At 30.6% G+C, this 27,709-nt stretch overlaps 1 protein-coding gene across 6 annotated transcripts in view; it reads left to right on the top strand.

Moving 5' to 3' along the window:
* Positions 1-27,709, top strand: part of lig (lingerer) — a 40,618-nt gene that overhangs the window by 6,519 nt on the left and 6,390 nt on the right. For 4 of the 6 annotated variants that reach the window (XM_014417370.2, XM_014417371.2, XM_014417375.3 and 1 more), the window contains exons 3-19: positions 136-216; positions 337-441; positions 525-708; positions 2,206-2,424; positions 4,349-4,485; positions 4,657-4,780; positions 10,413-10,544; positions 11,051-11,190; positions 11,840-12,019; positions 12,168-12,383; positions 13,822-14,001; positions 16,815-16,982; positions 17,907-18,033; positions 19,389-19,549; positions 20,841-20,972; positions 22,865-22,990; positions 25,733-25,984. In XM_014417370.2, the coding sequence (XP_014272856.1) occupies positions 136-216; positions 337-441; positions 525-708; positions 2,206-2,424; positions 4,349-4,485; positions 4,657-4,780; positions 10,413-10,544; positions 11,051-11,190; positions 11,840-12,019; positions 12,168-12,383; positions 13,822-14,001; positions 16,815-16,982; positions 17,907-18,033; positions 19,389-19,549; positions 20,841-20,972; positions 22,865-22,990; positions 25,733-25,984 (2,664 nt within the window). The remainder of the gene's footprint in view (positions 1-135; positions 217-336; positions 442-524; positions 709-2,205; positions 2,425-4,348; positions 4,486-4,656; positions 4,781-10,412; positions 10,545-11,050; positions 11,191-11,839; positions 12,020-12,167; positions 12,384-13,821; positions 14,002-16,814; positions 16,983-17,906; positions 18,034-19,388; positions 19,550-20,840; positions 20,973-22,864; positions 22,991-25,732; positions 25,985-27,709) is intronic. The other 2 variants (XM_014417372.3, XM_014417373.3) reach the window with 2 other exon arrangements.

Raw genomic sequence — 27,709 nt, 5'->3', positions numbered from 1 at the left:
TATGTATTAAATAATTTTTGTTAGCAATCTATCAGGGCTCACTTTTTCTTTTAGTTTTCTATATAATGCTTTCTTTATAATGTACTAAATTTGTGAATAAACATCATTTGAAACTTTTTTTTATTCTGGTTGTAGCCTACAGCAGAGCAAATGAGGATAGCCCAAATAATTGACACTAAAACAGAAGACCCTTATTTGAAAGAAAAATTGAAGCAGGTATTGTAATCCATAAATAACAAATGTTATGTTTAATTAATAATTGATTATACCATATACTCATTGAAATGATTAGCAACTTACTAAACTGTAGTGTGTTATTTCTTTTTGTAATTTAAGGTAATGGATGCCACTCAGAAATCAATTGATGATGCTTATACAGCATTACATGATTGTGATAATGATCCAAATAGAGCTGTTAACTTATTATTAGAAGGGATTGAGGTAAGTTTTATTGTAATGTCTTGAATATTTTGTTTTATTAGTGCTGATCCTTTATGTATAATTTTTTTTTTAAATAATTTAAGAGCGAATGGTCTACTTCCTCTAAGAAAAAAAAGAACAGAACTTCAGGAGAAAAGAATACCAAAGAAAAAGAACAACCTTCGGAGGCTCCAGTAGAAGAAGAAAACTGGGATCACATAGCTAACTTAAAATTGACAACAAACAGTAAAACTGGAAATATTCGGGGAAGAGGAAGAGGTTTTAGAGGTTTTCATTTGAATTATTATTATTATTATTCATATAGTAATTTTTTAGAAGTATTAAAAGCATTTATATTGAATTTAGATTTATCTAAACATGTTTAATTTTCTTGTATATTCTACATTATACAATCTCTAGTATTTTTTATTTATTTTCTCCCCTTAATGTGTTATTAAATCCCAATGTAGTAAACCTGCATTCATCCCTAAAATAATAATAGAATTGAATGGAATAGGCATGTAGCTGTTGTGCTTCTTCCTTGCGTTGTCAAATCCATTGTTTTTTCTTTTTCTCCTAACAGTGTATAATGTTTTTTCCTATATTTTATATACTGTACCATTTGATTTATTGTTACCACTTGAAGACTATAATCATTAAAGAAACATTGGTCTCGTATAGCCTCTAGTAATTATGGAAGTCATAAATAATGTTGTTTTTTTTCTATTTATTTATTGCAATTTACAACTGTATTTACAAAAAAACAGATTATGTAAATTTGACGTAATATTAAAATGGAGTGATACTGGCATGTAGAGAAACTACCCAGGGGGTAGCACTCTAATCATATTTTTATACTAGAAGGTCTTGAGGCAATCTTCTTTTCAAGCACATCGGAGGATTTTCAGGAATAGAAGAAGCAAGGTTAGAAACTAGAGGGTTTTGATGGTTAGGGAGTTTATAATGGAAGGATTGATATCTGGTTTGGGCAAGATTGGTTACAAATGGATCATTAAAGTCTTTGTAGATGATTTTATTTGTAACAAAGTAAGGGGCATTAAGGATTTTGGATTGTAAGGATTGGATACGAGAGGAATTCGAAGGTTTAGTGAAGCCCCAAAGCTCAACTCCGTATGTCTAGATAGGCCATATAATTGTCATGTAAATCAGTCTTTTGTAATGAATTTGTGTTCACATTCAAGTGCTGTAATAGTCGAAATCGATGTGCAGTTTCCTGTCTTTTCAATCTTATGTGAGGATTCCAGGTTAGTCGTTTGTCCAGATGTAGTCCAATATAGCGGATCTGTTCTAATGGGTAATAAATAATGTTATAAGTATCTTAAGGGTAATAGTCCAGGAGGATGTATTAAGTTAGTTAAGACCTGTATAGGAAAATTGATTTAAGACTATCAGAAATCAAGAATGTTTTGCCCAAATCGTTTCCAAACACATTATTGTAGTATAAACTTATTTTTGATGGTGTTCAGTATTAGTAGGTATTTATGTAAGCAATGGCTATTGATGGTGATGGCATCTGGGTTTACGAAGCTTTAGTAAATATCTTACTGTTGTTAATTATATTCACAAATTTAATTATGATATTCATTTGAACTTTCAGTTAAGGTCTGTTTCTGCCTTATCTATAATTATTGTGTTAATCGTTGGTATCTTTCGACCCTTCCTGTTAATAGGCTTCTTAGATAATAATTCTATTTGTTTTTAAAAATTTAAACTTACTGAATTTTCAATTATTGTTTTATTAATTTTTATGTTGGTATATTCCAGGAGGAAGACAAGCAAGTGAGACTCAAAGCAATGATACCAGTGATCGTTCTAAAAGGACTTCAAAAGTTCTTAATGGTCCAATAAGGGGTCGTGGTAGTAGAGGTAGACCTCAGAGTCGAGGTTTTGGACGAGGAAGAGGAACCTTCAGAAGACCCATTGATACTTGGGATCCTCAGCGACCACCTGTATCTTCGAACATAAACCATGATAATAACTCAGGTTGTAATAACTTATTATTATTTTAATTTTATTATATAAATATTTGCTTATGTCTGCTAACCATTATTTATGTACAATTTCCCTCTTTAACTTAAACATTATGATTTGAATTTCCTTGCCCGGCTTAAAAGACTAAGATATCCATCTTGAAAATGATTCCTCAATAAATGAATACCTCAATTCTGAAAATAAGTTCTTATAGGATTTTGGTTCAATTTTCTGCATTATTTACACTTAAATTGTTCGTGGTTTTTTTTTTTTTAATTAGGACTTCTGGAAAAAAAGCCCCCCTCATCAAAAAAGAGCCCAACATGTATTTTATGGGGCTGCAATAAAGAATAAACTAAATTAAATAGCATTTTTGGTTACTGCTTCCTATACAACAAGAAATGTGAATTGATAACAATTATTATTATTATTTCTTGTGGAAAATTGAAAAAACCTAAAAGACAAAATTGTTTGATAATCAAACTCCCCATAAGAAACCATCATAATAATTGAATATTTATTTATCAATCCAGCCATTTTAGTATCCTGGGGCGGTTGAGGAAACATGAATTATGACAATTTTTATGGAATATTGAATTCTAAAACATTTTAATTTGTTAAATTTTCACATTGTTTGCTATGTATAAATCATTAAATATTTTAATAAAAATATGTTACAAAATTTTGTCAATTTTATAAAACTGTTAGCAGTTTTTAGTGATTTATCCCTTCGATACAAGTCATAAGAAAGGTGTTTGATATGAATTTTTCTTGAAATCAGATTTGTTATCAGAATCCAATAAACATAAATACCCCTTCCTACTGGAAATTCTAAAGTTAAGTGAGCAGCAGATGTTTAGGACTTCGACAATACCCACTAAGGGTAAACCTTACAGGATTATTATGACCTAGTGAAAATCAAATAAGAATTACCAAAGTTTTGGAGAATAGGGAGTGAATAATATGTGTAATGGGACATCCTATATATAAAATTTTCCTTCCACTTATTTTGTGTATAATAAGGGAATCTCCCTTTATTTTATTTAATCAAACAAATCACCATTATCTCCCATAATTGCTTAGTGTTCCGTTTATTAAATTTAATTTGTCTGTGAAAAACATGAGAGGAACTGAGGGAATTTGTGTTCTTTGAAATTAAAATTAAAAGATTTTTACTGTTGTTTAGATTAGTAACAAGTCCATCATATTTAACTTTAATTTAAGTAAATGTAAGTTTATTTGTAATATACTGTGACATAATTTTAGAGATAAATATTTACCTATAAGTTCATTTTAAAATATATATTAATGGGACAATTCAAGATTCCCATTAAATACACTCAATCTAAGGGATAGTGTGGACAATCCCAGGTGAAAGATATTAATTTGGAAATGTATCACCTAGAACTAGTTTTCATGGAGTTTCAGTGAGGGAGTTGGATAGAATTTGTACTGAGGTATGTACTCCATGGTAATTCGATGACTCATATTGCACAGGTAACATCTGAGTTCTTTTGGAGAACTGGCATTAGTATACTGTGTTTTTCACTAAAAATGCAGAACCTCAATCCAATAGGCTTTACCGTGATATGATGAGAAGATGTGTGGAAAATCGTCAGCTTCCCATGATGACTTTCCTAGAATTTAAGATATTGCTAAGAGAAGAGTGGGGCAACATTCCATGTAATTCTCTTAAAAATGATTTTGACTATTATGGAAAAATCAAAATTATATTTTATATTCTAATGATTTCCTTCTATACTATTATTATGTCTTTTTTTCCTTTTTTATTAGGCTTATCTTTGTTTTAATAATCCCGCACTGAAATATTCCACTTAACATTTCAAAATAACTTTTTTCTTGAAAATTCCAAGTGAAGCGATACTTCTGGTTAGTATTTTCGTATAATATTTTTTTTCTTTTTTTTTTTTTTTAGAGGATTGGGATAATGAGGAATATACTGGTTCTCTGGCAAACAGTCAGATTTACACCTCGTCTGGTACTGGGAATTCACCACCATCCATTAATAATTCCTTACTTGGTACCAATAATATTGCTGCAGATGACTTTGAAGTAAGTATATATCTGCCCTCTTTTCTTATTAATTTGTTTAGTATGTCAAAATGACTTGTGTGATATTGATAATTATTTATTACTAAAAATTGTTTTTTAAAATTTTTTATTTTGTGTTCATTTTTGAATGATTACATCCTAAAACTAAAAAATAACTTATTTTTGTTCTAGAAAAAGAACCAGTTACAAGTTGATATCAACCCTGGTAAAACTGGGAGCAATTTAAGTAAAAATCCTGAATTAAATTCATTAACGATTCCATTTCATCAGTCTTATGCAGCCCTACCTGAACCAGGTAATTTTGGATTATATTCTTTTATTGTAATTTTTAGGTGTTTTTTATAACTAGATCTTTTGTTTAGTTTTGTGGTACTATTTAATTAATTAATTACTTTATTAGTTATATAATTATAGAATTTCTATTTCTATTCCTTATTCTGTTAAACACTTTGAACGTGGCTCAAATTACATTATTGTCAAGCTGTGTTGGCTTGGGACTAATGGGTTATGACGATAATCTATCGTCAAGGGAGTTCATTTTAGTAGCTTGCGTTCAGAGTGGTGGAAAGAGCTCTAGCACCTACCTCCCTTTCATCTTTGATTGTTCCGAACCATGGTTAGTACTGCCCTACCTTCCACCAGCTATGATCTGGTATTCAATTTTTTTTAATATCAAATTTATTTTTGAAGTATACCAATTTATTTACGTATATATTATTTTATTTACACTTAAAAGAACATTTTTTATTTATAAAAATTTTTTTTTTTTATATTGTTTAAAATTATTTCATACTTTCTAAATGTTTAATAGAAGAGAACAAATGCATAAATATCATGTATTAGCTGATTGCATACATAGTTGTCATTAAAAAAAAAACACGTAATTGAACTTTATTTTGCTGAATATTACATTTTATGCATTATATAGTGCTTTATTAAATCAAAATAAAATATCAACCAAAACATATTGTGCCTGTAAGTGGTTTTCCAGGGAAACCCATGCGATCAAAGTGTTAACTGTAATATGTGATTGCGCTCCATAGAGAGCATAATTATATTACATATGTATTTTGTGTCTAATCATTATAACTTAATTATGTTTGTCTTCGTATTCATGGAAATTTATGTAATTGGATTGAAAATTTCGTTTTTAACATCCTTAATTAATAACGATAAAAAATAATAAATTAAGTTTAAAAACTAAATATGTAATGATTTACATTATTTTGGTGGCAAAAATTCCCTAAGAGTATTCAGTTGTGAACCTTCATTGACTTAACAGATACATGATCCCCAATAGATCCTTTCAAGTTCATCATTGAATACTTTATGAATATCCAGATCCAGTGACAAAACCTACAATGGATTCTTTTCAGTTCACCATTGAATATTTTATAGATATCCATATCCACTTACAAGAACCTTGGTAAGGCTTCAACTGAAAGGGATCAGTTTGATCTATCTATCTCTTGAACAGGTGAGTGTTTGGTCCACAAATAGCTCAAGTTTTCGATCAATTAGGCGCTGTATAATCATATTATCAAGAGTGTCCATTTATCCCATTAATACCCAGGATAATTAATAGGTTAACAAAGAAGCCAATGGAATGTGTTAACAACAAACTGCTGTATTATCTATCTCCAAACCATTATGAAAACTATTACCATTACTTATCCTCTGCCAATTCTAACATGCAAATTCTGTTGTGTAATTCTTTCATTCCCCCTTTATTACAGGAAAGGTCATATAAAGTCTTGGTAATCCTGGAATAATTTTTTTCTTTTAATTTAATCAAGTTATGTTCATAATTAATTCAGTATTGGTGGCATTAATTATGGTGACCCTTATTTATAACTTTTTTTATTGTTATTATTATTGGCTTAATGCACGGAAACCTTTGAGGCTTACTGTGTATATTTATAAGCTATTGATTGCTTAGATTAGTAGATTCTATAATTCTTGTTAAGGTTAGTGGATTGATCAATTTGCACCGCTATTAAGTCCATGCCATACAATACAAATCTCAAGCCTGCTAATCGTCACATCAACAGACCATGTGATATATTATTTATTGCTCAGTGCGGCAGAATTTACTCATAAGTGATTCTATCCACTAGAGGTTAAACAAGTGTTTATTGAATTTACAGTAGGCAGTGTAGAGCCTTCTAATTTTCCCTAGGATGACCTTATCTTATTGAAGTAACACTTTACTTCAATTGTCTCAGTGTCCATTCAGAAAAATAGGGTATATCTTTCTATTACTTTACCAATGTTGTTTAATTTTAATGACATTAATTGTCTTCATCCTACTTTTTGCTCAGCTAAGCTTATACCACACATAGGTTCTTAAAACCATTTCTGGCTAACCTATCAGCTTCCTCGTTTCCAGGTATGCCACAGTGTCCCAGCTTCCATTCAACATTAATTTTATTGTATCGTGTATTGTTTAGTACTACATTATAGTCTTCACCCACTCTTGGTTGTGTTACAGGATTGTTGAGTGCCCCTATTACTGGCTGGCTTTCGAAGTAGATTGTTATAATCCTACCAATCAGCCCTTCCCCTAACAGTGTGCTGGCCCAATAACCAATTTCAAGTATAACTGATTATTAGCTATAACTTATTTTCTTTATGAAGGCACTGACATTTACCTTGAGTGTATTGATGTTCAGACCATTGTCTTTGCACCAATTCATTAGGGTGTCCATTGATGTTGGGAGAAAATCTTAAGGTATGTTAGGGTTTTTTCCTCCATTTAGAATAGTAATATCACGTGCATATTCTTGTTCGTTGAAGCCTGCTACAGGAAAGTTTGACAACACATAGATTCAACCACCAGACACCAAAGTTGTTGATATATACAGCATCCTGTGGGAAACTGCCTCAGGCTAATCTGCAGTTCAGAGTATCCTTATTCCAATTTAAGAATCTTTTGTATTAGCAAAGAAATGATCCATCTGCAAACTCCTGAATCTATATTTCAATTTCATAGCAAGTTAACAATAACATTGTGTGGAGTTTTATTGAATGCACCTCAATATCAGAGAAGATGCCAATTGTAATTTCTCTTTGGTCTTGTGATTTTTCCTAGAGACCAAGTTATGTAATGCAACCTCACAGAATACTCCTACTTAATATGCCAATTTATCTGAATTGGTAACACAAGCTAACAATTCTTATTCTTGGATATGACTGTCTACAATCTTTTTCAATGCTTTTATTAGAAAAGATTTGAGACTTCTTGGCCTTTGGATTTGGATCTTTACAAGATCCTTCCCCCGATTTGGTTGTATAATACGCCTTAGATGTTCTTAAATTATTTGGAATGTACCCTAGTGCTATGCTGCCTCTATAGAGTTGAAATGTGTATGTTCTGATGATAAGTGATAAGCCTTTTTGCCTGGTGTTATATATGTTGAATGTTGACAGTGAGTTACCCATTCAATTTTACCATCGGTATGGATTGCATTGGCTTTGTCTCGCTTTACTTTGCTACTTCTATAGATGTTTAATGTGAGATAGATTTCTTCTTGCGCGATGGTAGCCCTATCAGATGATTGGAAGTAAAGCATCAAATGTTGTCCATTCAGCAGCAGTGGCGTATGGAGTTCACCTTGCAAGAAAGGGTGAATTAGAGCAAAAACTCCAAAGGAACACAGGTAGGTAAACTCGTAATCCTATCAGAAGAGAAGTCATTGGTAGGGTACTGGCCGATTGGTAGCATTGTCGAAGTTAATTTTGGTAGAGACTACAAACAGACTGAGACTATGCTTTCTCCTTTAGGTTGAAACTTATGAGAGCAACAAGCTCTGTAGTTTGTCTTCTAAAGGATGATATGACGCACAATCCACATGCTTTTCAAGGAGAGGAATACTATCTGTTTTCAAGTTTACCTATATTTAAATAACTTGTTTTTCTTTTAGAGGACATTTTTTTATTTTTTGTATTTTCAATCAATATGGGTGCGTTATTCTACTCGTTAACTGTCTTTTTTTCCTGGTCCAAGTGATTTTTTTTTTCTTATCTGCTTTCTATCTCTTTTATTTTTCCAGCAAATTTATTTGCTTCGTAAGGTGAGAATCTGGGTAAAATATTTCTCATCTAATATGTTCATATAGCGCACAACACCACATGCACATATATTGCCACTACAATTTGCTGAGCCATTGAATTTAATTGAAGTTTAAATTTGCCCGTTTACACTTAGGGTGGGCAGCGTGTTCAGTATGCCAAGTAGCTTAAATTTTCAAGCATTAAGCACTTAATAGTCACATTCTCTGGAGTGTTCGGTGGTGCTATCTATTGGTAATCAGAATAATTAACAGCATAACAACAGAGACAATAGAATATGCTAATAGCTATTTTGAAATCTATCAACCACTTTAGAAACTACTACTACTAATCTTCTGCCAATTCTAAAACACAAATTCTGCTGGAGAATTAGCTTTCACTTTTGATCCATTGTTGACATTCAAGAATTCAAGTTGCCTAGTTAAACCTACAGTGTTGGCCATGGCACAGAAGAAATGGAGCCCAGAGTCCGGCCACATGTGTTCATTAGGGGTATTCATGATCTTTAGTTTATCATGTTTAGGCGTGTTAAATGGAAAACCTTATGTTAAATGGAGAAATATTGCCTTATTTTACCATGTTAAAACGATATTACATATATTTTGGTAGAGAGTCTGTTAAATGGAGAATGATGTCTCACAACATACCAGCTGAGCTCATTACCGTTTTGTTGGCTGTCGGGTTAGCTTACTAGCTCCTAGTTTGTGTTATGATTGTATTAGTATTGTTTTTGATGTTTTTATAACTAAAGCAATGGGTGACAATAATAACAATGTCATGACAGTCGTCAATTTGCTCATCTTGATCCTCTTCCACACAAGTGAGAAGATCAACAAGGTCCTCAGTAGCCAAACTTTCACACAACTCCTACTTTTCACTTACTTTAGGCATGTTGTAATAAATTACTTTAACCAAAACTTAAAAGTAAACAATAACAAGAAGTTTTTGATGGAAAGATTATGAAACAGGTTGCTCGAAAAATCTGCTAGGAACTCTTATGCGTTTAACATTTAACATGGCTTTAAGTAGGGCTGCTCAAATCCCTATACTCACAACATTTAACATGGTAAACATTTTACATTTAACACATCATGAATACCCCTATTACAGTAAGTTAGAATTTAACATGGTTAGCCCAAATGCATAATTTTTTATCAGAATTAACTCAACAATAGTCTTTATTATCGAGAAAAGGAAGTGAATAAATATTCTACTCATGAAAAAAATATAAAAATTCTCTAGATGTTGGAAAATAACATTTTAAAAAAAATTAACTTAGCTGTCATTATTGATTTGTGCATTATACATATAAGGCACATATGTCAAAACATTTTTAATGTTGAAATACCTACCTCTCGGATTAACAGGCCAAAATGGAAACTGGCTTGGGCCCCAGTTCCGAGGTGACTGGTTCGTAGGGATTTTATTGTAGTTAATATTTTAAGAAGCCCTGAATTTTTCTATTTTAATCCCAATTAATTTTGTAATATTTTTTACTACAAAAAAATTAAATTTTGAAAACGAAACAGCTGGTTAGATAAGTTACAGTATAGGTTATAACTGAAAGGAAGGTTGCATATGATCAGACGCACAATACCTAAGTACTCTAATTTTAACAAATGTGCTATATTGTGACATCAAGTAACGTCAATAAAGTAATTATTAATTAAAAGAAATTTAAATGTTTGTATTTATTATCGTTTTCAATCTATATATTTATGAAATAATAATAATATGGCAATATAAATACATACATTTCATGTATGTTTGTATGTATGTGTGTTTATTTAGATGTTATGTATTTGCACACACATGCACACAAACATGAATTTTAGAACTAATTATTTAATTTTTAGCTATTACTTCGCCCGTTGGTGTGCGATCTCCTACTATGGGATCAAATTTAATTATGATATCTCCAAGAGCAGAAAGGAGTTCTATATTAATTTCAAATCAGAATAAGGAAGAATCAAAAATTTCTGAAAAAGGTTAGGCGTTTTCTAGTTGCTTGCAAATTTTATTTTACTTTTTAATGCATATTTCTTAATTGTATAAGGAATAGTATTTTCAAAATTAAATAATTATTCAATTTTGGATTCAGAGGATGTAAGCGACCAACAATATTTTGATGGTAAAGGAAAAAAAATGTAAATCATTATAAAAATAAATAAACAATATAATTGTAACAAATCAAATTTAACTATACCAATATGTGTATAGATTACGCATTTATGCTTTCTGCTGTTCTATTACCCATAATTATTTGATATTTTCTCGTGAAACGATGTTTACATTTAATAGAATTAAAGTATTCTCTAAAAATAATTTTTCATTTCTCTGGTTGGATGCATAGCTGTAATTATGGGACATTATTGGTAGTATTTCATTTTTTGTTTTGAATTAGTTTTTATTTAATTTATTAAAATATAGCTCTTTTAAATGAATCAATATTTGTTCTAAAATACAAGTTTAAAAAATAATACCAATTTTTCAGCAATAACTCCACCTATGGGAGTTAGATCTCCTCCAATGGCTACTAATTTGATCATGATGTCACGAAATGATAGAACAGGTATCAATAACCAAGAAATCAGAATGCATAGGCCAAGGCCAAAAATTCCACCTCCTTCAAAGGTAATTGATTATTTCAGTCATTTAATGCTATTATTTAAAAAGTTAAAATGATTTTAAAGGATATCACAAGTAGCAAGTCTAATTAACTGTATATTAAATTTATTTAATACTTTTTTTCCTTTGAGGTTTTATTATTAAATCTCTTATTATAAAGGATCTGATTCTTCTTTAACTATCTAACTTTAGGGAATGAAAAAAAAAGTTATTGATTGGTGAAGATGGTTGCGGGGTGCGGTCAGCAAAGAAAAATATTAATAAACAAAAAAATTATTTATTTATGCAGACATTTGACCTGAGTTTCCTGTCTACATTAGGGAGTCAGCGAGGATGTTGTCTAAAAACTCAATGTTGTTACAAATAAATGATTTTTTTGTTTATTTATGTTTTTCTTTGCTGATCGCAACCCCCTCCCCTGACCATCTTCTCCAATCAGTAATCTATGGTCAACTATATACACCTCAAAAAAAGTTATTATTGTTTGTTGGTATCTTCTTTATAGCTTCTCCTTAAAATTGAAAATATAACCTTTACTAATTCTAACTGTATTTTACTTACTTTATTCCTGAACTATGTTTGGGGTTTGGATGAAAATTCAAAAGATGATTTTTTTGTGACTATTATTTAGTTTTAAAACTTTTATTTCTTACAGATTCCTGCAACTGCAGTAGAAATGCCACCAGATTCTGTAGAAAACAATATTGGGCTTCTCGATGTACAATTTGGTGCCCTGGAATTAAATGAAACAAATGAGTCTGTTCAAGTATCACCTCCTACGCCTCATCCTTCTCCCTCTCCAGTTTCATCCGAAAAGCTGTTGCCTCACCAATCGGTAAAGCTATAAACTCAAAAAACATTTTTATTGATTATGTAAAATTACTGTTATGAGATCTAATATCTTCTATCTTTAAAACCATATTCTTGATTACATTGAGAATATATAAATAATATTATTTTAATATTTATGTTTCTTCTATTAGGGCGCTACTAGTGATTCCCTCCTTCTAAATGAAACTAGTTTTAGTCCTGTTAGGAATAATGGTGCTGCATCCATATCACAAATAAGTGATTTAACTGCCAAAGTTTCTGATGTCTCATCTAGTTTGTATCAAGAACCTACTTACCAAACATCACCGTATTCTAAGACAGCTCAACAATCTCCATCCGTTTATAGTTCATCTTATTCATCTGGTCAGGTAAATAAATAATTTATTTTTTCAATAATAATTTTTTATTTTCAGAATGTTTCAATCACGCTACCTCATTCCTCATGAATTTCCAATTATAAATGCTGGAGGAGCGACCTAAATGATGATAGTTAGGTAGTTGAAAACCTTTCTAAATCTCATTAAGAATCTAATACTTATATTATTAATTACTGAAAATCTGTTGACTCATTCTCATTGTATAATAAATAGAGAGATAAATGTCAATAGAGAGAATGTGACTGACTCATTCTTTTGATATATCTGTCAAGACTTTTCCCTACATGATAAATTATGTCATTAGAGAGAATGTTGCTCATATCAAGATTTGGATTTTAATAAAACAAAAATTTATTCAATAACAAGTAATTATTTTCCTTGTTCTTTTTCTCTGTATGATTAACTGTTTTTTAAATGATATTCTTTTATTCTTAATAATAAATAATGTTAGTAATTATTAGTTAATTTATTTCTCTCAAATAATGTTCAATTATTTAATATAATACAGAGTATATTTATTTTTTTAAAAAAGGGGGGAAATATATAAGGTTTCATTTTGTTCGTTTCTTTTTTCAAATAATAAATATTGCACATCTAGAATAAAAGAGGCACAACTCAAAAATTATATTGTTGGAAGTTAAAATAGCTTGATCATTCCGCTGAGCAGCCAATTCACATATATAAGGCTAAATCAGTGATTCGCAGATCTTTGGTGGGCTCTGAGAACCTTATGATGGATCACAGGAGGGCCCAGCAACACATATATTTGTGAGAATTCATTGTTAAAACCATTTTATTAATTTGGAAGAAGAAAGGTTGATAATACGAAGTACATCGTAGGAGGATAGTTTAGGTGGCGGACAATAAAGGTATCAAAATAGTAAAAGAAAACTATTTATTGTAAACCAATGTTCCCTCCTACTTTGCAGGGCTGTCGGATTAGAACACTTGGAACACTGAGTCGTTCTCCAATCTCGTCAGTGTTCCAATCTGACAGCCCTGCAAAGTGGGACAGAACATTGGTTTACTACAAATAGTTTTCTTTTACTATTTTGATACCTTTATTGTCCGCCACCCAAACTATCCTCCTACAATCATTTTATTAATTGTCTTTCCTAATGTTTGGGTATTACTTGGAGAAGTTCACAATAATAGTGACTCAAAATGCACTTTTCCTGGAGGAATGATCTTTCTTTGGCCTATTTCGGGAGTAGAGGGGAAGTTAAACTGCACCTGCATCGTGAGGGCTTCCAAGTATAACATATAGTCTAATGTTAGTTTTAACAAATAAAAAAATGTTTGGTTGTGCTCCTTTCATTCTGCATGTTATTTTGGATAGAACATTATTATTTTCTTTTTTGGTGTTTTCAAAGTTGATCTTATTGTGATATATTTTGACTCAAATTTTTAATTATTCAATATATTCTAGATGACATCGACTAGTAGTATAATATATAGTACTAGTTCAAGCCAGAGTACATATTCTTCATCAACTGGTGGAGTGTATGGTGGTATTAGTAGCTCTTATCCGCATTACCAGTATAATAGTTATCCATCTCAGCAAACTCAGACACTTCCTATCCTAACCAATTCTACTAACTCTTATCAAGTAAGTTGATTAATCTTAAATCTGTTTCATTTTCCTAGTTATTTATGTTTTCTTGTATGGTATCATTAATTTATTCACTTTTTAATTTTTGATTATATCTATTTCTTTACAATATTCATTCTATTTACTATTTCAAATGGGCTTATCTTGTATTTTTATAGTTAAAAACGTTTTTAGTGTTTTGTTTTTTTATTATTATTTATATTTAATGTGATTTACAACTGTACAAATAATAAATACAATAAGTAAATATGTGGATTGTTTCATTTACACTTGAAAATCTTGGGAAGGAACCACCCATTGGTGGTACTTCAAGCATTAATTTAAATTAGAAGATCCCGTGGCCATCTTCTTTTCAGACCCCTCGGAGGATTGTAAGGGATTACTAAGGATGAGAGATTAAGAATTAATGAGTTAGGATGGGTAAGGAGTTTAGAATGAAAAGACGCATATCTGTTTTGGGCCGAATCTGCAACAAATGGGATGTTAAGTTCTTTGTGGATGAGTTTATTTGTAATGTAATAAGGAGCATCAAAGATTTTAGATTGTAAGGATTGGATGCGGGAGGGATTTGATGGTTTTGGTAGAGCTTCAGAGCTCAATTCCATATGTCCAAATTGGTCTGATTATCATAGTGTATAATAATTTTTTGTAATAAATGGGAAGTATAGAGTGCTTGTCATGTAGGTGTTGTAGCAATCGAAATCTACATGCAGTTTCTTGTCGTTTCAGTCTTGTATGTGGATTCCAAGTAAGTCTCTTTTCAATATGGAGTCCTAAGTATTGAATCTGTTCACCAGGCATTAGTGGAGTATTTAGAAAGGGAACTGTAGGACAGGAGGGTAGAGATTTAAGACAGAGAGTAAAGGTGATTTGTCAGGATTTATTTTGATTTTTGGCAGTACTGAAATAGGACGGTAGGAAGATGGATATTCAAGTGGCTTGGAGGGTGTGGGAAACATTTTTATTATAGACATTTTCCAAGGGTTGGGGAAATGGTGGATAGGAGGGTAGCATTATAGGTAAAGAATAGGATGACTTTACGAGGGATCTGTTTCAGAATATGTGATGTAATTAGATCGTTGCCAGGAGCATTTTTAGAAGATAATTGGTGAATGCTTTTCATTATTTCTGAGGGATAAAAGGCTTTAGGAGGAAGGGTCATTTGGAGTGGAATTGTAATCTCTGCTTCAACATGTTCAAGATGAGTTGGATCAAGGATATCAGGATGGGGTTAAAAGTTTTAAAGAGGTGTTCGCTGAACATTTGAGTCTTTTCTTCATCTAATCGTGTCCAAACCTTATTTTCAGTGAGAAGTGAATGGTTAAAGGATTTGTTTTTTAGTAGCTTTTTTGTAGTTGTCCTTAATGATTAGTCAGTGGTATTGAAGTTTTTTGTTAAGTTCTGGAAATTTTGTGTTCTCTGTTTTGTAATTTCTGTTTTTAGTCTGTTAGTGAATGTATTGTAATGAGTTTCATCCGAAGGATATCTTGTTCTGTGCCACCTCGCTCTTGCTGGCGTTTTTCTGTTAATAAGTTTTGTACGTGACAAGGTAAGTTGTTTTCCCGAAAAATTTTTATGTTCATTGGTGAAGTATTGTAAGTGATAGTAGTTCCTATCGTTCTTGAGAGTATTTTGATAGCAAAGTCTTTTATTTTTAATGGAATTTTTAAGTCAAGTACGTTTTCTAGATCAGTCTGAAAAATTTTCCAGTTCATCTGTCTTGTAACCAGTGAAGGGAGAGAGGGTCTAGGAATAGGATTTGAATGGATGTGGAGTAGAACGGGGCTGTGATCTGAAGAGAGATCATCTAAAGATTGAATTATGTAGGCCAATAAGTAGGATTTTTAGGAAAGAGGATGGAATAACTATTGGATGTTGTGACTCGGGAAAGAGTCTTACCACAAGTATTGGACATTCTGTATCCCCACTGTTGATCTTTGACATTGTAATTTCCTCCAGCAATATATCGCAGACCAAAGAACTGGAATAATGAGTCAAGATGGCTGTAGGAAAGGGAATTACCTGGAGAACAGTATATAGCTGAAAGTGTTATGTTAAAGCTGTATGTTGATTTAATAGTATCAAACAGAGTGAAAGGAATAAGGGAGTGAGATAAAGATTTATGAATAAGGATGCAAGAACCTGCTTGGGATGTGTTGTCATGGTGATCTGTTCTATATGTAATGTAGTCGTGTAAGTAGAAGTAAGAATGCTTTGTGAAATGGGTTTCAGTCAGCAGTGATGTCAATGAAATATTCATGAAGGAATGTGTCAAGTTTGTTTCTGTGGTTATGTAGTCCGAATGCATTAAATTGTTATTCGACATATTACGTATTGTGAGACTTCAGAAGCTTGTCTTAATAATAACAATAAACTCTTTATTTATTCCTGAATTAATCCCTTTATAATAACTTACTCTTGTTGGTGGGCTTTCGAGCCTTTGATTAAAAGAAGTTGAAACATCAGAATTAATGAATATTATTAAATGGGATTCGTTAGGGATATGGATCTGATAAATAAAGCTCTGTTGAAAGCTGTAGTTTGGTGGACTGTTGTATAGAAATCTGAAGGTAAAGAACAGGTATAAGGGAATGGACTTTGATCAGTTGGAAACTACACCCCATTATTATGAAAAAAATGAAAATCAAATGCGATGACAGACACTTTATGTTTCTTATAAGTAGTTAATTTATTATACCCCAGCTTTAGTATATAGTAAAAATTTATTTTATTTTATTTCAGTAAAATTTTCATATGTTTTGATCTGTTTATTTTGAACAATATTTTTTCAATAATTGGTCAACTTTTAGAGTGTTCTTGGAAGCCAGCAGCAATATGGTTCCAGTAGCCAAAGTGTGTATGGCACATCTGGTTTGCCTACACAGTCATATACTACACCTTATCAGAATTACAACAGTAGTGTTCAACACAATCATAAACAAGGATTGGTGTCATCATCATCCTCAAGCTCAAAAGAGGTATTATATTTATTTATCAGAGATATCTTAATGTATTCGGATTCTAGATAATATTTCTAAAACATTTTTATATTTGATGCAGGATATATAAATTATGAATAATTAAGGTTCTAAATTATGAAGTTGCAGTTAAGAATTGTAAATTTAGGATTAGAGTATTGGCTGTTAAGAATAGGGTTAGGGAATGGCCCCATGTTTATTTTGTCAATCCTTGCTGCCCATTTGGCAAAAGATGCAGTTAAAGTAATTTTTTAAGATTGTTTTCTTGCTCTTCCATAAAATAGTCAGCTATTGTATTAAAGATGGCTAATTGACAATGATGATTGTTTGGACAATTGTTGGAATAATATGCCTTACTCAAAATCCTTCTTGTCTATTGAGCTGACAGATTTTGTTGGTGAAGACATTCTTTTGCAATGAGGAGGTATATGAGCCACTTGCAAGTCTATTTGAAAAACCTAAATTATGTTTTATTTTAGATTTTCTGGACTTAGTTTTACGACTGTTACATGTTTCATAGTATGACATGGGAGAGAGAGTAGTTATAGAGAAAGGAAATAAATTAACTAAAATAAGATATAAGAAATCCATTTACTTACAAATTCCTATTTCATTATTTATTATTCAGTAAAATGTATATTCAATTATAATGAATATTTATTGGGTTGTCAGTCAAATTAACTTTTAAAACAAAATATTAAGTGTTACTTTTTTTTTTTTTACTTAAAACTTGTAATGAGAACCGATACTCAAATATTTATTTCATACCTGTTAACTGATAATAAGTTGGATAATATATTGTTACTTGGCTCTAAAATTGATTGTACTTCTAAAATTAATGCCAAGGCTACTTAGTGTTTAATAAACAACTCATGTTGTTTGGCTGTTTATTATATTATTTATAATTGAGATTTGATTTCACAGTTTGAAACTTCTCAAGCAAGTGTGAATTTAAGCTCCATTTCACACTCAGGATCAATCAACCCTACACCGACTCTTTTATCTGCAACTCAGACTACTCCTACATCAAAACCAACAAGTATATCAAGTAGTAAGTATATTTGTCTCATTCAAATTTAATTTAAGTATGTATATATATTTTTTCTTATTGTTAATAAATGATAATTGATAATTAATTCAGTATGCCGGTAACCTTGTAAATAAATCCCAGATGAGTGGTCTGCTGAAGTTCATATTTTTATATGTATTTTTTTTTAAATAACTATTTGTTTTTAATCAGCTGATTAATTTGATTGTACTGGTGTTTTTTTTATAACCATTTAAATTGATTGATCAGTTAATTTATTTTAATTTTTTGATTACTGATGCCTGTGCAGGGGATGAAGTTTAACCCTAGTTTTCTTTATTGAATTTCAGTTTTCACAAGAATATATTTCATCACCTGTTGTTCACTTTTGCTCTTTGTCTATAGGATGCAAGGAGAACACAATAATTTATCTTACAACTTGAATTAGCTTAGATAATTGCCGAATCAATCAGTTTGCACCTTACTATATTTTAATATCATCCATGTTATAATGCCAATAATTAGGCAGTTGGTCTTTCTTCCATAAGGTTACTCCCTATGTATAGGCATAGGACAGAATCTGTTCATCCTGATTGGCACCGACCACACTATTTAGAAGTCTTCCCTTACTTTTTTTGATCTCACTGATAAGCCTGATCTAAGCTAATGTATTTGTTATTCCTACTGTTTTATTCACTAAAACTATTCTGAAATAGAATCCTGAGGAATGTTTTAAGATTTTTTAAGTTTTCAACACAATCTTTATTATATAACTTACGATTCCATCCTTTGCTATTCTTCTTTGATACAATCAATGTTGAATTGATAAATATGTTCTTTATGTCCAATATTATGGTACAATACTGTTTACCTGGCGTACATAAATGTATGTGTGTGTATCTATTTAAATTAGTGGTTTTCAACACACAGACAACTGGTGACCACTAAGCTTAAAATTGAACCAAGTGCGGCCCACCCTCTCCTGACTTCGAGTAAAGGGAGATCCCCTCACAAATTATTTGAAAATAAGGTTGCTCAAAAGTGCATTTTGAGAACATTATTGTGCTATCATCCTAACATCAGTAATTATACTTAATGAAATAGTTATAATAATAAATCCTCACAAAAATTTGTGTTGCCTGACCTATCTCTGGATCACTGGTTGGGAACCACTGATGTAAATGTATATACATAGTCTACACTATTTTATTTGTGAATTGTACTACATTGAGAATGTATCGTGAATTTCTCCAGAAATAATTATTTACTTTAGATAATGCAACAATTGTGTAAGATTTCAAATAACTCTTGCATTGTGCAATAATTTCTGTTTCCACATTGTTATATTTGTGTAAAATAATGTTTCTGAATTTTTTTAGTGGGAAAAAGTACGGTAGTGACTAATATGCCTCCTGGTGTACCTCCTTTAGTGGGAACTCATCAGTACATAATGGGCCAAGGTGGAATTCCATATTTTCAGCAACCGATGTACTATGAAGACCTTCAGTTAATGCAGCAACAAAGGCTTGCACCACATATTGTAAGTCAACTATTTAAATTTCCTTTAAAATTGTATTAAATTTAGTTTATCTACAACACACATTGATTCTCCGTATTATTATTTTCTAGAAATGATAAACAATTACTAATTATTAGGTATTATTTAATTCTGTTTTTTGTTTGTTTTTTTTTTTTCATTTTTACTACTTATTATTTAGAACTTTTGTTGCCGTTTTTCTTCAACATTTTACAGTCTAGTTGCCCATTTGCAAAATGTTAATGTATTAATATCAAATTACTAAAACTTTTTTTTGAGCTTCTTAGCCCTTTGACAGCAGGAGGGAGAGCTATAAAGTCGTGCTACTACAGTGGGGGGAGAGGGGCCTTGTGTAAATAGTCCATCTGCTGAGAGGAAATCCTTTGAAGCCTCTCTAAAAAATTTTTTTTAGTTACTAAGGAAATTTAGACAAAGTGTTCATTTATTTATTCTTTTGAATGTCATTGTATATTGTAACTTGCCCATATATAGTTCTCTTAACAAATCTATGTTTATGTTGCTCATAATTAAATATTCAATTTAATTATTTTTTCCTAACTTAATAAATATTAAATTATTAAAATTTATTGGTTTCTAAAAATTGAGTTCAAAATTAATAACTTGGCTGAAAACCAGATAAGGATTCACCAATAGGTAAAAAACTAAGTTATTGGAGCCAGCGCTAGACATCTGAGCCCATTTGAGTTTTATAAACCAAAGGAATCTGTTAAAAAGGGTGCTATAAATTCTGTAAAACACCACTAGATACTGCTATAGCCAAACTGTCTTGAAAGATATTGATGCTAACTGCTAAAGTGTTATGAATTGCAAAATAGTTTTAGCATTAGTCTGGGCACATAGCCCAGCACTGTTTGTAATACTCTAACAGTTGTCTTTCCATTGGACCCATATCCATGTGTACTGTTCTAGCAAAAAAACATTGTCTAAGGATTAATACAAAGTTCCAATACAATAGACTATAGTTTAAATATATATATCCCAGGAATTAGCAATAATGCATAATGTCATTACCTCCAGAGCCTCAAGCTGTTCTTTTGCTGTTTTTGTATTGATACAAGGAATGTGAAAATATAAAGAATATTATACCATTTATTTTCCTTTAAACTTCAGCAATATATAATCTTCATTGTACCTTATTCTTTGTAGACCTGATAAGTGGCAGCAATATGGTCTGAAAGAATGGTATTCAATAAATAGTTTCTACTTTTTTGGTATTATTCATGTGATTGCTATTTTCATCTTGACTTTATATACCCAATACTTTGTTACCTAGAGCACTGGATATTATGAAATGGGCTATCCAACTTCTACTACAAGAGAAGGAGTTCAGTATAACATGAATGACGGTCGATTCGCCAGAACCGACAACACTTCACCTGTCCAGGCTTCAAGTATAAGTCAACAGGTATGTTCTGTTCTTACTGTATCATTTTAAGTAGATTTTTTTCCCAAAAACTATTTTTATTATCATGGTTATTTATATTACTAAAATAATGTTAATTGGCAAGATTTTTTTGAATTAGCCAAGTAAACCCAGTAACCTATTGACAGTAATACTATTAATTGGGTGATAAATACAGCTAATATTTCTTTTGTGGATGATACATGGGGTGGGTCGATTTGATTTTAAATCTAAATTTTGTTAAAATATAAAAGATTATTGACCGACTTTTCTATATATGATTTGGTTCCTGTTTTTGAAATATTCTATAGCTCTATCCCACTGCTGTTAACTACAATTAGTTTGAAGACTTATGAACTGAAAAAATAATGTGTGCCTATCCTTTCAAGATGCATGAAATGCTCTTCTGGAATGTACTAATTGATATTGAGCTAAGTAAAACTGGCTCCCCATGCACAAGTAAAACTATATGAAGACTATAATATAATTCATTAGAAATTAATCTTTCATGGATGAAAACTGTAAGATTATTACTTATCTCCTAACAGGTTATGACGTATACTTCTCTTCTTGGAAAAGGCAGAAAAGAATATTGGACCATTTTGAATTTAAATGTAATTCTAACATTAGAAACATTCAAAACCTTGTTTGACTAACTAGAGAACAATCATAAGTCAGTAATAAAGAAATAAATTATGGAAAACAAAAAATCAGATCTTACATTATTTTTCATTGTTCTTAATAAGCAGACCAGAGCCCTGTTTCATAATAAAGTACAAACTAATACTATTAGTTAGTCTTGTCGATTTAACTTAATACAATTACACTGATTTGTACAATAGTAACTTATACTTAAGTACTTTTTAACGCCTGTAATATCACTAATAGTCCTCCCTATTATGAAAAAATAAAGTATTAGTGTAATTAACACGTTGTTTCTATACTTGTATTTTGAACTAATACTATTAGCTTTCATTATGAAACTTCCTTTTTTATATTTTAATAAATTCAATCTCACAAAGAAGCTACAGATGATATTTATCTTCTAGTTAATCCTCAAGAAAAAAAAAATAAGTGGTGCCATCAATTTTATGAATAAGCTCTCAAATTAGGAATTTCATTGTAGGGTATTTTGTTTTTCTGATATATTTTAAAATTTAAACCATTTCTGTGGGGGTTATTAAGGCATCCAGTCTTATAAGTTTTTCATGAATACATTATTTGCATGTAGTCCAAAATACTTCACTATAGATTAGTCATATGCAAGAAATTTGTATGAGCACTATTTGCAATGTGTTAACTTTTCTATTTTCTGACTAAGAATCATAGTACTAGGCTTTACGGATAAATCTGAATACTTCTGAAACCTTTCATCTTGTGGCAATAATTTATTTTAACATTGTGGATCTACCAAATCACTAGAGATACATTTTCTTTTTCTAAAAAAAAAGAAAATTACTTTTGTTTCTCATACATCTTCTGATTTAATTTAAGGTTACAAGCTGGTTATCTTAATATCAGAATATTTGTATAATTGAAATCTACCTTAACATTAAGCATATTTTCATTATGTGTGGCTTGCGTGTGTAATACTTAAAAAGGGCACATCTGTTGTTCAAATCTGCATTGAGGGAATATCTAAAATTATGTTATAATTTTTCTTTTTCATAGAGGGCATTTTTCAAAGTTATAATTTTTTTCAAGAGCTGTTAAATCATTTTAACTTTGTAATATTTCACAATTATGATTTATTATATAGAATTGTCCATTACTTTTATTTTCATTATTGTAGTATCTTATAAGTTTTACTGTTATTCCTTTTACTTCATAAATTCTAAAATTGTTACATGGCTATGTTATTTTGTATCATAACTGATCAATTGTTTTAATCTCAGAGTGGATCTCAGGCTCACCAGCAGCCTATGATGAACCAGCCAATGCCACCTGCCTACGCTTACTTTTATGGTGGATCAGCCATGATTCCAGGGAATTTTCAGTATGGCGCTCCAACACTTTACCCGGTAACAAAAAAAAATATGTTAACATTTTTTTATCAATTATAATGTACAATAAAACAAAATTTATTTGGCTCCTACATCTCAGTTTCAGTATTTTGGTTTCCATTTAGTTAAAAGACATTGATATGGTTGTGCTATTCCTGAATGTATTTATGCATTAGTTTAGTGAAAGTTTTAATTTGTGTTTTGAAGTCAAATTGATGGCTTGTTGTTGGTTCACTTGTTTCTTGTCACATTTAATTCTGAATCAATCACATTTCTTAAAATATTAATTAATTCTTGATCTATTGAACTCAATTCCGTATCAAATATTTTTATTCTGCATATTTTTTATCCAACTTTATTCACATTGTTTATACATTGACAAAGTTCCTTGATAACCATCTTGTATATTGACAAATTATTTATTAGTTTCTTAAGAAAATTATTCAGACTAGTTTATTTTTTAGAAATTTTAAATAGTGTTTAAAACTATTTTTAAAATAATTAGACAATTATGTAATACTGCATGCTTTTATTTTGACATTACTGCTTTAGTAAAATAAATTTTATATAGATGTTAGTATTTGAAATTTGGGAGGATAATTATTTTTGTCTAGTATGAATTTCTCTTAAATATATTTATTTACTCATGTTTTAACCCTTTATCTGCTATAGTCATATATATGTGGGGGATGTCCATGTCTCCTCTACTCTAGCCACATATATGCAGATCATGTTTAGATTAGAGAAATCAAAATGGAAAATTTATTCATGGAAAAATGTTTTTCTACGATATGATTGATGATCGATGATCTTGATAGTTAACAATGATATTCTTTTATTGTAATTAATTTATTTTTCTTTATCTCATTTGTAATTACTCAATTTTTTTTATTTGAGGATAACATTAGAATAAAACTGAGTATTATTAGTATTGAATCGGTCTAGTACCACCCTATTGGATTTAGTCTCAACTAATATATATAAGATCACAAGTAAACAAAAACAAAGAAATTATATAAGTAAAGAGAAAATATTGATGAAAAACAGCTGCTAAATTACCTCATACTTCCTCACGGTAGGTTAGCCCTATCAGTCCCAGTTATACCTGCTGGCCTACTATCCTCGCACTACCTTCAACGGTTAAGGGATTGGTGAACTGTTACTCAATATTATATATCCATCTGAATTTATTTCTTTAGTTAGATTAATTTAATATTTTTTCTATCTCTAATTAACTAACTTTTAAATTAACTAATCAATTCACATATACTCATAATAATCTTATTAATCAAATTTAATTTTCTATTGTTCAACTTCAAAACTTTTGCTTCTCTTAAACAATACAGTTATTTACACAGTTAAAGAAAGAAAATTATTACTTATTTTCATGCTAATGTTGTTAAATGTTTATAATATTGACTCTCATCAAAATTACAGGCCTATTTTCTTATATACAGTTTGTTAAAGATACAATTGACTCCCTCATTTTTTTCTAAGAGTTTAGAGAATTTCAAAATGAAACCTGGTTAATCAGTTATGGTTATGAAGTTTCTTTTGGTAGTTAAGTCAACTCTGGAATTTCCAATCAAAAGGCTGTTTTCAATGTAGGATTCTCAATTTTATATAGATGATTTTTTCTATCCGAATCATTCCAAACCCATAAGTTACCAAAAATAGCAAACAATTTTTAATGGTTTGCTGACAAAGAGTTTGGAATTTTGATCAAAATAAAGAACAAAATAATTTAAGAATTTAATTTCCAATTAGGATCTACCATCATAATTTCAATATCCTAATATAAGATAAGATGCATAAATGCGAAAATTACCTATTTAATATTGTTTTAGAATTAGATTCTCTCTTAGAATCTTTCATTGCAAATACCCCTTTTAATTGTAAAATTCAGTGTCGAATTCTTTACCAAAAGAAACTTTGTTTACCATAACTGACTAACCAAGTTTTAATAATTGACAGTCTGTCATAATAACTCATCATGACTGGCATCTATGTATCCTATGTTAGGCGGGTTGTTTAAAATATAATGACAGACTCTTATGTGAAATCTTTTTTATTTTATTTGAAAATATGTTTTTGAGAATTTTTTAATAATATATTAATTGTATTCTTTACATTTGTTCAATATTCCACACTTGTACCCACAAATTGAAGAAAAAAAATTTATGGCAGTTTTTGTTCTATTGGGAATTCCAGGATTAAGTATGGTTACAAAGTCTGCCTCAAAGGATGTCATTCAAGTCTTAAACATCCTGTATATTTATTTATGCTTAGCTACTAAATCCATAAGTACCACTATGAATAAATATGTAAAAGAAAATAGATATGTAATTGTCATGAGTGTCAATATCATAAACAGTAATATGTCAGATATCTGTTTAATTCCCAGCCAAAGTATAGAAAAACAATTTATATTAAAACCTGTTATACTGGAACTCCTTCAAAGAGATATGATTGACAAATTTTGATGTGGTGTTTAAATAAATTAGACCATTAAATATAAATCATAAAACCATTGCATTATTTTATCCATGACTACTATAATGTGGTTCGTATTGGTAAACAACAATTTAAATTAGTTTTAGATGGGTTTGGTTTGTAGCATTTAGACTTAAATGTTGAGAGTTACTAGATAATTCCAGTTATTCAGGCATATTTTATCATGACCTTATAAGCTTAAAACAGGTTTCTATTTCTATCTTAGCTATTGATTAATCTTTTTTCTTTTTTTTCTATTTTTTAAAGGTGGCTGCTGGAGGTACAACTAGTACTCATGGTAATACTAGTAGTGGTGTTTATGGTAAAGGTCCTAATAATTTTTCTGGAAATTATGGGATGTATGAAAACAACCAAGGAGCCAGTACAGGTAGTTCAGATTTCAAAACGTCCACTTCATCAGGTCCCAAAGTTCAGCCTACACAAACAGCTAATCCTTCAACAACTTCTGATATAGGGGCAAACATATATTCAACAAAGTCACATTCAGCTCTTTCCAAGGTAATATTATCTACTGTAAATTTTACACCTTTTCTCCCATTCTCTCCAAAAAATAATATAATTTCTAAAATAAGTATTTTTTATCACTAAATATTGATAATTAATATTAAATGATTAATTTTTCCATATTTTTATGTGAGGCTGTTAATGTACAATGTGTTTAATGGACTGCTTAGCAAGAATTCTTTTATGTATTAAAAATTACCTCTCATATTACTTAATAAGCTGATCTATGTATGATAATATTTTTAACCCTTAGAGTGAGAACCGTCGATAGATCGATTCTCTATTAATGAGTATAAATTGAACAAAACTAGGATTAGGAAATCTCCCTGTTTTATGGTAAACCTGTATAGAACTGTTTTGAAATAGATAACAAAACTTATGAGCTACATATGTGCTAACATTTTCTCTAATATTTGCCATCAGAAAAATATTTGATCAATGGTTGAACACTTTCATAGTAATTTCTTCAGCTTATTTTATGGCTTGTTAAAATTAGAGTAAAATATTTAAAAGATGTGAGATTACCCGATAATAATTACTATCCATTTTTGGTCCCCTTACAGTTATATACTAATACGTAAATATAATATTTCGTTTTAGTTGAAAGAATTCATCAATGAAGGTGTAAAATATTAATTTTCCAATGTATTTGATATGATTGTTATATCCTTTGTTATTAGGTACTTAACATTCCTTATAAAAGAGAAAGTTGACTGTGTATGCACTTTATTTATTTAACTTGAAAATTTCCATTGTCGTTCCTTTTGATTTTTTTCCCCATAAATTGCTACATTTATAAATATATCTGTGGTGGTTGTGAAAAATGAGGCAAATTAAATTATCTAAAATTGAGTTGATCTGGGTTTAACCCATCCTCGGGGTGTCTTTTAAGTTCTGTTAAATTGGTTAAGTTGAGTTGCTTTGCTTGAGTAGAATGGAAAGCAACTTAACTTAACCTATATAAATCTATTTAAAAAATGTCGAAGATGGTTCACTTTCAGTGAACTCCCTTTTAGACAATTCGACTTCCCTAGTTTTAACGGTCACAGCAGATATAACCATTAGTAAGAGTTTGTTCTATTATTTTTGAAGACTTATTTTATTTTCAACTCCCTCCTCATAACACGCCGACATCATAGAGTGAAATACGAGTTAATGAAGCTCCTAAAAGAGATTTTGCCTGCTTTGACGAGGTCTACTGTGTAGATACAGATGGATCCACAAGATATGCGGATATAGTTGCTTTTCCTAAGAAGGGGAAGCCGGCAATCATTCTGGATCCCACCATGAGATATGAAAATAACGACCTTGACCAGGCAAATAAGGTAGATAAGGAAATCTACGATAAATGTATCCCTTTCCTAAAGGAGAAGTTCCGTGAGGGCTTCGGAGAACGAGACTTCAACGTGAGAGGCCTCTGGTTCGGAGCCCGTGGAACGATTCCCAGCACAACTAGGAGCTTCATGGAGGAACTTGGGATCGATGTCCAGGACGTGGCTAGGATGACAGAGAATATAGTACTTGACTCCCTGGGAATCATCCACCACCACATGCATGGAAATTAATGAGTAGGGGAGTTATCCAGAGGAGGGATGGCATGCATGCATTGCATATCTTATTTGTTGTTTTATTTATTACTTTATTATTTTTAATATTTGTTGTATAGGGGACTTTGTTGATCAAATGAAATAAGGGTTGTGAAATGGAAGGGAAAGAAAA

This window comes from Halyomorpha halys, unplaced genomic scaffold, assembly GCF_000696795.3.
Source record: "Halyomorpha halys isolate HHAL.00 unplaced genomic scaffold, Hhal_1.1 Scaffold154.1, whole genome shotgun sequence".
Lineage (NCBI taxonomy): Eukaryota > Metazoa > Arthropoda > Insecta > Hemiptera > Pentatomidae > Halyomorpha > Halyomorpha halys.
This window is presented reverse-complemented; position numbering and strand designations above follow the sequence as displayed.